This window comes from Mastigoproctus giganteus, chromosome 10 (assembly GCF_048544385.1).
Source record: "Mastigoproctus giganteus isolate SK-2022 chromosome 10, ASM4854438v1, whole genome shotgun sequence".
NCBI classification, from domain to species: domain Eukaryota; kingdom Metazoa; phylum Arthropoda; class Arachnida; order Uropygi; family Thelyphonidae; genus Mastigoproctus; species Mastigoproctus giganteus.
In genome coordinates this window covers 3,045,949-3,059,155 of record NC_143584.1, presented here as the reverse complement: position 1 = coordinate 3,059,155, position 13,207 = coordinate 3,045,949, and the positions used below count along the sequence as shown (strand labels likewise).

The 13,207-nt window shown below is 38.4% G+C and overlaps 1 protein-coding gene across 1 annotated transcript in view; it reads right to left on the bottom strand.

The window, feature by feature from the left end:
- The window catches only part of LOC150078633 (solute carrier family 12 member 4-like), a 643,041-nt gene that overhangs the window by 441,307 nt on the left and 188,527 nt on the right, over positions 1–13,207 (bottom strand). Inside the window, exon 3 of the mRNA XM_090383812.1 lies at positions 6,502–6,609. Coding sequence (XP_090239938.1) covers positions 6,502–6,609 — 108 coding nt within the window. The remainder of the gene's footprint in view (positions 1–6,501; positions 6,610–13,207) is intronic.

Genomic DNA, 13,207 nt, shown 5'->3' with positions numbered 1-13,207 from the left:
ACCATGACTGTAGCTGCCTAAAGCATAGTGTTTCCTGATGTTTATATGATTGGACAGTTCATTGATAATCAAACACAATGTAGAATGGCATGCCAGAAATCATTTTGGCAACTTCACTGTGCATACACAGTGGAGGGAAGGGTCTTGGGTGTTACGATACGGAGATGAAGTTCTCCAAGTATTGTATAATGGTTGCAAGGAAGGCCCATGGTGTCCTATCGATGATTTATTGAACAATTGCAAGTAGAGATAAGGATGTCATATTCCCATTATTGCTATTGTTAGACCACACTTGGAATACTGTGTTCAATTATGGAGACCACACCTAAAGAAAGACATTGTGCTTGTTGAAAGGATCCAAAGACAGGTAAGTTACCTGGTGAGACCGGCAAAAGAGCGTCCATATGAGGAAAAGCTTCGAATATGCGGGTTGCAGAGCTTGGAAACTAGGCACCTTCGAAGAGACCTGATTGAGATGTTTAAGGCTCTGAGAGGCATAACCAAAATGAATGAGGATGAAATTTTCACAGTTATAAATGATTTTAAAACAAGGTTATTTTAGCTAGTGAGTTATACATTACTGGAATAAGTTACCTACATGGTGGGTAGAGGCTGACAGTTTGGGGAAATTCAAAGGACAGCTAGATAATTGCCTAAGGGAGGAGGGAAATGCATAGGTTCTCTATTTCCTTTTCTTGTATTAATTATAATTTTTTTTAAACTTTTCTCCTTATTATTATTATTTTATTGTTATTATTTTATCTATATTTTATTTATTTGCTCTAGAAGGAAGGGGATGAATCAGATTGGTCCACTTTTTTTTTTTTTTTTTTTTTTGGTAGTTGTTGGCGCATAGGCTTCTGTGGCCATAATGCGCCTCCCAAGGTTTTTGCAGTACATTGATCCAAGCCCGAGGCGAGAATCGAACCCGCGACCTTTGGGTTGCCAGGCAGGCACTTTACCCACCCGGCTAGCCCGGGCGGCTGGTCCACTTGACGCTGATGGTTCATTTGTTGATGAACCTGCTGAGGTAACTGACAAACTGAATGACTATTTCATGTCTACATTCACAAATGAAGAAGTCTGTAGGAAAGTGGAGGCCAGAAGATTATCAAACTCTGGCAGGGAGCTAAATAATTTTGCAATAACTGAGAGCAAAGGGGAGAAGAAATTGTTGAAATTGAATATAAGAAAGGCACCTGGGGGTGGATGGGATCTATCCAGTTATATTAAAGGAGGCAGCAAAGGAAGTAAGCAAACCCTTAGCCATAATTATGAAAGGTTCCTTGGACTCAGGGGAGGTCCCAATGGACTGGAGATGTGTAAATGTATCCCCAATTCACAAAGGGGATCAAAGGGTGACACAAGTAATTACAGACCTATTATATTAACTTCTGTTCAAGGGAAAATAATGGACTCACTGGTTAAAGAAGCAATGCAGAATCATCTAGACAAGACTGCAGTTACAGTTCAGACACAGCATGGGTTTGTTATGGGGAAGTCTACTATGAACTGGATGAAAAAAATGAATTTGATATCATATACTTGGATTTTAGGAAAGCTTTTGATACTGTTGCACATGGAAGACTACTGTACAAATTAGAGCAATATGGTATTAAGGGCAAGTTGCTACAGTGGATAAAAGGATGGTTGAGTGGGAGACGACAGAGTGATAATCAATGGATATTTCGTGGACTAATGTTATTAGTGGAGTCCCTCAGGGTTCAGTGTTGGGCCCATTGTTGTTTTCTGTATTTATCAATGATATTGATGAAGGTATATCAGGGTTAATGTCGAAGTCTGCAGATGATATGAAAGTGGCAGGGTTGTTAATGACAGTACCCTACTGCAACAGGATCTAGAAAAGTTGAGCAGGTAGGCTGAGAAATGGCAACAGAAATTTAACATTACATTTGTCAAAGTATTGGATATGAGTAGCAGTAAACCCAGAGTAATGTATCAAGTGGCAGTACATTCAAGTTAGTGGGGAATGAAAAAGACCTGGGGGTAATTGTGCAGTCAGATATGAAGTTTTCAGAGCAATGCAGACAGACTGCAAGAGTAGCTCATGGTGTCTTGTCAATGATATACAGGAATTTTGCTAGCAAGGATAACAACTTGATTTTCACTTTCTATAAGGTAATAATCGGGCCACACTTTGAGTACTGCATACAAGTCTGGAGGCCTCATTTCAGGAAGGATGTAGAGCTGTTGGAACAATTATAGAGAAGGGCAACGAGATTGGTGAGTGGAACAAAGGGTTGCTGTTACCAAGAAAGGCTTAAGTTCTGCGAATTGCAGCGTCTGAAGACTAGGCACCTGCGTGGTAACCTAATTGAGGTGTATAAGGCATTGAATGGTTTGAGCAAGCTCAATGCTGATTGGATTCTTCCTTTTGCTCAGATCACTCACCTGAGGTGACAAATTCAAATTGAGGAAAAACAATTATAGAATAGATGTGTGGAAATTTGCCACACATCTCTTCTATAATCAATCACCCACTTTGATGGTAGGAACAAACTTTCATCTGTTGTTGTGGAGGTCAACAACTTAAATAAGTTGAAATAAGAACTAGACAAACATTTCGAGTGAATGGATGGGTGAAATAGCAAGGTGTTTTTTTTTTTTTTGGTTAAGGTGCTATATAAGCTTGCTTTCTTGCATATGCGCCTCTACTAAAATGCCAATCAGTCTCTCCAACACCGCAGAAGATGTAATCCAAATAATGAACTCATTAAATCATATATCTTTGAAAAAAAAAAAATCAAAGAGGGGCGATTTAACTGAAATAAATACAAAATCTAATATTATACCAAGCACCTTGAAATATCTCACCTAATATGAACACAGATCATTGGAAATCCTATCAGAAAAACCTGTAAAATATGGAATATTGTCCAAGCATTTGATTGTCAGTGAATGTTAAGATGTTGAAGTGCCCTTGAACATCCTAACATTATCATGATGGTTAGCGGAAGGTGAGGATCACAGGCATGAATCATTCAGGAATCTTGTCTCTCAATATTCTCACAATCTTCCACTTGCTAAGACTACACACATAAGGGGCATAAATTCAAGTTGAGGAAGGCTAATGGCAGGATAGATGTGCATAACTGTTGGAGCCACCTTTGGGTATTATTTTGATCAATTGTCTAGTCCCCATAGACTGCCAGGAAATTGCGATGGATAGATGTGGCCGACTAATTACCTGATTTGAACAGAAACTCCATCACACACACTGTTTGCCTTCAGCCAGAGGGTGGTTGAATGTTGTAACAGGCTTTCATCTGTTGTTGTGGACATGTATGGGTTGAATAAATTCAAGGGAGAACTAGACAAATTCATGGAGGGTACAGATGGGTATACTGTTTTTTTTTTTTTTCTTTTTTTGGTTGATGCTATATAAGTTTGCTTTCTTACATAATTTGCCATTACTACTGCTACTAAAATACAGACCATAACATGAGCTGAATAACAATAATCTAGAAAATCTGACCTGACAACTTCTTCAATGTAAGAGTTGAAGATTAACTATATTGTAAATTCTGACAGAACATCCTCTCAATTCAATAAAGCTTTCATAAAGGGTTTTTTTTTTTTTTTTTTTAAGGAGCATTAGCAACTAAGGCTATATTGCTCCAGTATATGTGGTGGTCATTCATTGACCTTTCCGCATCCTCCGTATTTGGTGGTGAAGGGCTCAAACCCCGGTCTAATCAAGAAGTGCACTGCTGCTCCTTCCCACCTGGCTATGGAGGTGCCCATAAAGGTTTCATTATACAAGGACAAATCAATAAATAATGCACAATTACTCACGAGGCGCCTCAGTAGCCAGGTGGGAAGGAACAGCAGTGCGTAGCACACGCTTCTTGATTAGACCAGGGTTCGAGCCCGTCACCACCAAATACGGAGGATGTGGAAAGGTCAGGGAATGACCACTGTATATCCCAGAGCAATATGGCCTTAGTTGCTAATGCTCCAAAAAACAACAACAACCCAACCTCCCAACAATTACTCACACATGCACACTCATAAACACACCTAATAATATAATTTTTCTAGTGTTTTTACATCCGAAGATATGGATGGACAAAGTGACAGATGTTTCTGGCAACAGTATGTGTGTGATGGAGTTCCTGTTCAAATAAGGTAATTAGTCGCCCACATCTATCCATCGAAATTTCCTGGCAGTCTATGGGGACTAGACAATTAATCAAAGTAATACCCAAAGGTGGCTTCAGCAGTTTCAGGAAGGTGATTTCGATATCAAGGACAAACCAAGAGTTGGAAAGCCAACATTTGTTACAATCAGTGAAAACAAAGAACTCACTGACCAGCTCATTTGAAATTACAAGTACATGACCAGATGAGTGATGGACAATGCAAAAATTTAAAAGGGAAGTCTTCTGACCATCATCAACAGACTGGGATACAGAAAAATCTGTTCTCGGTGGTGCCTAAGCTGTTCCCACAAGAGATGATGGCTGCAAGAAAAGAGATATACGATCTTCTGGAGAGGTTTGGTGATGGCTGTCCTGAGTACTTTAAAGGGGCCATCACATGTGATAAAAAATGGCACTTCCATTATGACCCACAAACCAAATGATAATCCATGAAATGGGCACACCCAACATCACTTGTAAACAAAAAGCCAACTTTCCAAATCATCGACAAAACTTATGGCCACTTCTTTTGGGATCAAGATAGCACCAATTGATAAAAATCAATTTCTTGGAAAGCAGAACCATCAACAAAGAAAGATTACTGCTTATTCTTGGAAAAACTTAATCGAGCTTTAAAAACCAAAAGTTTTGAACTGAATCAGCAGGATGTCATTTCAGATAATACAGGGCTGCACACAGCACAGAGGACACTGTCACAGATCACACAGCTGGGGTGGAAAATAATGCCTCACCCACCCTGTAGCCCTGACCTCGTACCATCATATTTTTTATTGTTCAGTAGGCTGAAGGCATACCTGCATGGTAAGGTGGTTGAGAGTGATATGGAACTCATCACATTAAGTACAGGTGTAAATGTTAGCCACCTGATTTTTACCAAAGTGCATTCACTGCATGGAAAGAACACTGGAGAAAATGTAGATGCAAAATGTGTGAATGTAGATGCAAAATACTCATTCAGTTTGTTTGCTATCTGAGCAGGATCATCAACAGTCGAACCATTGATATCAAGTGGACCAATCAGATTCATCCCCTTCCTTTTAGAGTTTATATAAGTAAAGAAATCCTTGCTGTTTTTCTTAGCATCTTTTGCCAAAGATTTCTCGTAATCTGCCTTCGCCTGCCTAACCTCCTTTGTGACCTGATCACAGACTAGCTTATATCTGCCAAAGGCTTCTGAGTTGCTTGATAATTTATATGCATCCCATGCATTTTTCTTCTCTTTCACGAGTCTCATTAGTTCATTTGATAACCATTTAGGCCTAAACCTTGAACAATATTTCTTAATAGGTATGAAACTTTTAGTAGCTTCCACGATTAATTCCTTGAATGCTTCCTACTTAGAATTTACTGTTGGTAACATCATCAGTTGATCCCACTGTACAGAGTTTAAAAACTATCTGAGACTACTGTACTCACCTTTACGGAATGGTATCAGAAAAAAAATGGGGAAATTTCTCAATATTATCCTTGTGGGTGATGGTAAACATCACCATATACCTCTTCTAATTCAAATTTTTATTTTGTAGCTTATTAAAAATTTGAAATTCTATATCCCTCATAACATTTGCCATAGTATTGTTGACCGGGGATCCCATGGTTATACCTTGAACAAGTTTATATAAATTGCAGTTTACAGTCTACTCACTTGACAAGGAGATATAAAAATAGTAGAGCCCAGTCCTTTTCCATTCTATTGTAAAGTAGTAGTGGCATGTTTACAGATATACATTCAGCCAATTCACTCGTGTTGCCATGAGTAATTTTACTGACTTCACAGGCCTTGTTTTGGTATATTATTTTTCATTCATATCTTATGTTTCATAATCCAGATTAACCGGCCTCTTCCACCCTACTTTATAAGTAATTTCTTAAAATTTACAATATAATTGCAAAATAAATTCAAGTTTATTCTGGCTTACTGATCCACATTACTAGAGAAGCATGTGTTTCTACAAACTTTCATGTTTGGAATAAAAATGAAATATTTGGAATAAAAAAAATTTGACATAAAAAAAAAAAAAAAACACAGAGCACAAATTATTCTTATGAAATTTACCATTACATTTATTTTCTGCCACATCTATAATGCACCATTCTAATTCAGAGTGAAAATGTATGTTGTAAAGTAAAAAGTAAAGTAATATAAGAAAGAATTTAAAAAAAAATAAGTTTCCAAATTAAGGCACAATGCCTAATGATTCTTAATTACAACAATCATCAGTGCTCTTGATTAATCTATTACATTAGTGAATTCTGTGAGATGCACTTGCAATGAATATATAACAAATTAAGAATTTACAAATAATAATCTACTTACTTTAGGTGCTGGTTTTGTTTCCTGGTCTGCTACACTTGGTATCGCAACATTGTAATTGGCAAGAGAACTTAAGAGCGTTGCAACTTGGGGGCGCTCTGCTATCTCTTCCTGGAACAATAACACAAGCATTAGACATATATAACCAATTCCTATAGCAAGAATAAATGTGTTGATTTAAAAAAATAATAAAAATTTAATCCCTTTAAATGTTTTCAAACTACTGTTATTTCAGCCACTGCTTTTAAGTTCTTTGGGCTATTTACTCATGAGTGAACAGATCTAAAAATAATCCCTGCTAGCAAAGCTTCTGTATATCACTGACAAAACCTTATGAGCTGTCCTGGCATCCTATCATAATGTTGACCTTAGACATCACATGAGCTCAATTCAATGTGAGCAGCTAAAATTCTTAAAGGATACAGGATACACATGCTATATAAGAAATGTTTCTGAAAATAGAATACTTACTGTAACCTTAGGGATGCAAAATTTGAATATGGAGAATACAATGTGTACAGAAAGGAGAAACAGGACAAGAAAGGGGGGGAGAGTTATGCTCTTAGTTAAGAAACATTAAATCTAAGACAGTGAATCCAGTAGACATAGGTGGCCAGAGCAATGATGAGTCAGTTTAGTGTGACATAAGCACCTAGAAAATGAAAATAGGGTACATTGTAGGACTGTAATGAGTATAGCATACAACTATATACAAAGAAATAGAGTGGATCAGTTAATCAGAATGTGTTATAATTGAGAATTTTAACTTTCCAGATATTGATGGAATGTGTGGGGTAGTCGCTCACACACTAGCAAGACTTTTTTGAATTTATTGGATGACTGTTTTCTACACCAACATATTAGAGGGGCAACAAGAGGAAGCACACGCTTGATCTGATTACCAGCAACAATTCTTCACACATTAAGAATTTGGAAGTAAGAGACCCACTGGGTGGTAGTGATCAAAGTGTGCTATATGGTATTTACTTAAAGACATAACTAATATCAAGGGTAAAGGGAAGGGCATTTGCTTTTGTGAGGATGACTACAGTGGTCTCAGACAGTTTTTAAATTCTATACAATGGGATCATCTGACGATATTACCAATAGCAAATTCTAAATGGGAAGCATTCAGGGAAGTAATCCCTGAAGCTACGAGGCTTTTTACACCAGCTAAGAAATACCATTCCAGGATTACACCTAAATGGATGTCAGATGAACTGATAAGACTTGTTGAAGAGAAAAAAAATACATGGGATGTGTATAAGTTATCAGATGACACAGAAGCCTATGGTAGATAAAAACTAGCATGTAATCAAGTCGCAAAGGAAGTTAGGTAAGCTAAGGTAAGTTATGAGAAATCTCTGGCAAAGAAAGATAAGAAAAGCAGCAAAGACTTGTTTACGTATATTAACAGTAGAAGGAATGGGTGGAATCACACTGGTCTACTTGATGTGAATGGATTAACTGTTAATTATCCACCTACTCAGGTCGCTGACAAACTCATAAGTAAAATCAGGTATTCTGCATCTACATTCATGCATGTGGAGTTTTATAGGTAAGGGAATACCAGAAAAAAGCAATAAGTGTTTGCCTTTTTATTTACCTAATTGTTATTTTATATTGTACTTTATATGTAGTCTTACAGTTATAGTTATGCTGGTTATTTTTATTTTTAATTTAGATAAAGAGTTTTTGTAGATTACTACTTAATATACATAAAACCGTTATTTCATTCGAATCTTGCAGCCATTGTTTTTGTATAGAGTGGTAGGGAATTCAAATTTTTGATTGTGGTAACTAGGTAGCTCTAACATATAATTATATAGCGTTATATGCATCACTGCATTTACGATTCTATTAGATAGCGTAATATTGACAATTAATTAATTACATTTATTGATCTCATTAATTTACAATATCATGCAAATATCATCATTAATTTAAAATATCAGACTAGAGCAGCAAAGCAAAGGGCACAAAGTGGAAGGAGAACTGAGAGGGGAGATTCTCCAACACATCACAGCCTAAAAAAATGTGCAACTTGTGAAATGTTTGCCGAACTCTATGGAACAGAACATGATCTAGCCAAGGAGGATGTCTTTGTGTGTGCCAGGTGCAGAGAGTGTCTAGAAATTAGGCATCAACTCAGGGACTGATGACAATCATCGTGAAACATTTATATATGGGATGTGTCAGGGTAACTAGGAATAGGTGCATGTATACCGATGCTAGAAGTATAGTAAATAAATTTGATGAATTTAAAGTGATTGGTCAAGACATCAAAGGCAGATATTGTTGGGATATCAGAGACGTGGTGTCACACTGATACTAGGAATGCAGAATTGGAATTTGGGGAGTACAATGTGTACATAAAGGATAGGAAGGGAGGAGGTGTTATGCTGTTAATTAAGAAAAACATAAAATCAGAAGTAGGGCATCCAGTTGATATAGATGAACAGCGCACTGTTGAGTCAGTTTGGTGTGACATAGGCACTGCGAAAGCAAAAATAAGAGTAGGAGAGTGTTATAGGCCTAATGACTCGAATGAGCATAATGAACAATTGTACAGAGAAACAGAGTGGGCTAGTAAATCAGAATGTCTTATAATGGGGGATTTTAACTTCCCAGATATTGACTGGAACTTGTGCAATGGTCAACCACACACTAGTAAGACTTTTATGGATTTATTAGCATTAGCATTAGTAGAGGCATATGATGCAATAAAGCATGCTTATTCAGCATCAGCAAAAAAAAAAAAAAAAAAAAAAAAAAAACACAACCACTACTCCCATTTCACCCCTCCGTTCATTCGAAATACCTGTCCAGCTGAGCCTTAAATTTGTTTAGGCTATCAACTTCAACAACGAGTGATGGAAGTCTATTCCACAAACCAACTGCCCGCTGGCTAAAGGCAAATTTCCGCACATCTATCTGACATCCGTCCTTCCTCAATTTGAATTTATGCCCTCTCAGCTAATTATTCTGAGCAAGAGGAAGAATCCCATCGGCATTGAGCATGCTCAAGCCATTCAAAGCCTTATACACCTCTATCAGATCACTTCGCTGATGCCTAGTCTCCAGACTCTGTAATTTGCAAAACTTAAGCCTTTCCATTCACTAATCTTGTTGCCCTTCTCTGTACTCGTTCCAGCAGCTCTACATCCTTCTTGAAATGAGGCCTCCAGACCTGTATACAGTACTCAAGGTGTGGCCTGACCAATGCCTTATACAAGGGAATAATCACATCCCTATCCCTGCTAGAAACATTCCTGTATATCATTGACAAGACACCATGAGCTACTCTTGCAGCTCATCTGCACTGCTCAGAGAACTTCATATCTGCCTGCACAATTACCCCCAGGTCCTTTTCATTCTCTACCACTGTCAGTGTAGTACCACAGAGTTGATACGTTGCTCTGGGGTTGCTGTTTCCCATATGTAGTACTTTACATTTTTCAATTTTAAACTTCATTTGCCACCTCTTTGCCCATCTGCTCAACCTTTCCAGATCCTGTTGCAGCAGCATAGCATCAGTCCTTAACAACCCTGCCAACCTTTGTATCGTCTGCAAACTTGGACAGTAAGCTTGATATACCATCATCAATATCATTTATAAATACAGAAAACAACAATGGCCCAACACTGAACCCTGCTCCAATTTGTTCAGCAGTTTTCCATGTGCAACAGTATCAAAAGCCTTTCTAAGATCCAAATATATGATATCAAAGTTATTCCCTGCATCCAGTTCCTTTGTGACCACATCATAGTATCCATTCAACCTGGTCAGGAAAGACTTTCCCTTAACAAAACCATGCTGTGTCTGAGCTGTAACTGAAGTCTTGTCTAGATGATCCTGCAGTGCTTCTTTAACCAGTGCCTCCATTAATTTTCCTGGAACAGAAGTTAAACTCACAGGTCTATAATTACTTGTGACAGCCTTTGATGCTCCTTTGTGAATTGGGGTCACATTTGCACATCCTCCAGTCTATGGGTACCTCCCTTGAGTCCAAAGAAGCTCTCATAATTATGGCTAAGGGTTTGCTTACTTCCTTTGCTGCCTCCTTTAATATAACTGGATAGATCCCATCCACCCCGGGTGCCTTTTTTATGTTTATCCTCAACAATTTTTCCTCCACTTTCCTCTCAGTTATTACAAAATCATCTAGCTCACTGCCAGAGTTTACTTCCCGTCTGGCATTCCCCTTCCTGAATTGCACCTCATGTGTAAATGTAGAGGCAAAATACTCATTTAGTTTGTTAGCCACCTGAGCAGGATCCTCAACTGTTGAACCATCAATATCCAGTGGACCAATCTGATTCATCCCTTTCCTACTAGAGTTTACATAGATAAAGAACTCTTTTCTGTTTTTCTTTACATCCTTTGCCAAGGATTTCTCATAATCTGCCTTTGCCTGCCTAATCTCCTTTGTGACTTGGTTACAGACCAACTTATATCTATCATAGGCTTTCATGTCACCCATTAATTTAAATGTATCCCATACATTTTTCTTCTCTGCCATATGTCTCATTAGTTCATCTTACATCTATTTAGGCCTAAACCTTGAAAAATATTTCTTAGTTGGTATGTAAAGCCTAGTAGCTTCCAAGATAAGTTCTTTGAATGCTTCCCATTTTGTATTTGCTGTAGGTAACATCATCAGTAGGTCCCACTGTATAGAATTTAAATACTGTCTCAGACCATCGTAGTCGCCTTTACAAAAGCAATAACCCTTCCCTTTACCCCTGATGGTAGTTACCTCTTTGAGTAAATCCCACTTCAGCATGTGATCACTGCCACCTAGTGGTTCCTTTATCTGCAGATTCTTAATGCATGAAGAATCACTACTGATAATCAGATCAAGAGTATTACTCCCTCTAGTTGCCTCGCAAACATGCTGATGTAGAAAACAATCATCCAATAAATCCACAAAAGCCTTGCTAGTGTGTGAGTGACGAACCCACAAATTCCAGTCAATATCTGGGGAATTACTGGCCCACTCTATTTCCGTGTACAGTTTCTTATTATACTTATCAGAGTCATTAGGCTTATAGCACACTCCTACTCTCAATTTTGATCTCCCACTTATGTCACACCAAACTGACTTGACACTGCATTGTCCAGCAATGTCGACTGGCCACTTCTTTGGATTTTATGTGGTTCTTAACTAATAGCATAACCCCTCCTCTCTTCCTGTCCTGTCTATCCTTTCTGTACACATTGTGCTCCCCAAATTCCAGTTCTGCATTGCTTATATCTGTGTGACACCACATCTCTGATATCCCAACAATATCTGCCTTTGATGTTTTGAGCAATACCTCAAATTCATCAAATTTATTTACCAAACTCCTAGCATTGGTGTACACGCAAGTATACATGTACCTGTTCCTATTATTAGGTACCTTAACACAACCCATGTGTTTACTTGTACCGCAATGACTCCCAGCAGTCTCTGAAATATCCTGCATCTTGTTTTCCAGGCTGCTGCTCATTCCAATAGAAGTGGTGCAAGAATCACTTTCACCTCTGCCAGTGGCTATTGTTAATCTATTAGTCCTTGTATCCCCCCCCCCAAATTAGCAGTTTTCTGACCCAACCTAACACTGCTTTGATAGCATCAGCAAATATTCTTGCATCCTTTCTATTTATGCGTATTGCATCCCTGTGGAAACAGTCTCTCCTGTTAACAAGTACAGACCAGGCTGAAAAAAATTCTACCCCTTGAGCCTTGCACAATCTTTCCAGGGCCGAATTGATCATCAAGGCTCTCATCATATACTCCCTCCTATCGTATCTTGGCAGAATTGCAGACACTTTCAATTTCAACCCTAATTCATGGCTTTTTTTCAACAGTGACCTGTACTTGTTAAGTAATTCCGCCGGTCTCCTACTCTTAATACCATTAGTGCCAACATGTACAACTATATCACCTTTTGTGCCTTTAAATGATGATATCCGCTCTACAACGTCACCAACCTTTGCCCCTGGCAGACATACCCTGGTCCTGTTCCACCTATCCTTTTTACATAGCATGTTCCCTGTTTCCCTGACAATAGAGTCACCAACAACTACTAGTTCCTGTGGGACCAGCGCATTCTGCCTTGGGGGTTGCTGCTGTGTTGCGTGATGACCAAGTGCAAGCTCTGGCGTTGATGTGGGCAGCTGAGAGCTTGATGGGCCCCTCAATTTAGATCCTTCGAGGGCATCCACCCTGTCTTTCAAGCTCTCATATAGGCCCATAACAACACTGAGTTGTTGCCTGATTTCCTTACACACCTTAAATCCCGCACACACAAAGACATCCCCCGTGGCAATATCACGTCCCGTACACGACTGCTCCAGAAATATCAAGCAAGCAGTGCATTTTAAAAGGCTGTGATTCAGAGGGCAACTCCCCCCCCTCAGTTCTCCCCTGAGCCACAGCACTCCTATTAGCTTGAGCCTTTTGCTTTGCTGCTCTGGTCTGAGTCATGATTTCGATTTAATTTCAATAAAAAGTTTTCAATTTCAGTACAAAATTATAACCCTAAACTTGTATCCCAACACAGTTATAACGCTATATATATTTTTTAGTATCAAGTATTATCTACGAGTTCCATTTATATAACTTCCGTATCAAGTTATGTATTAATTAATTATGTTATGTTTGTAATCTAAGTCGTTATATATTTAGTTGTTCTAAGTCGTATATGTATTGAGTATTTAGAA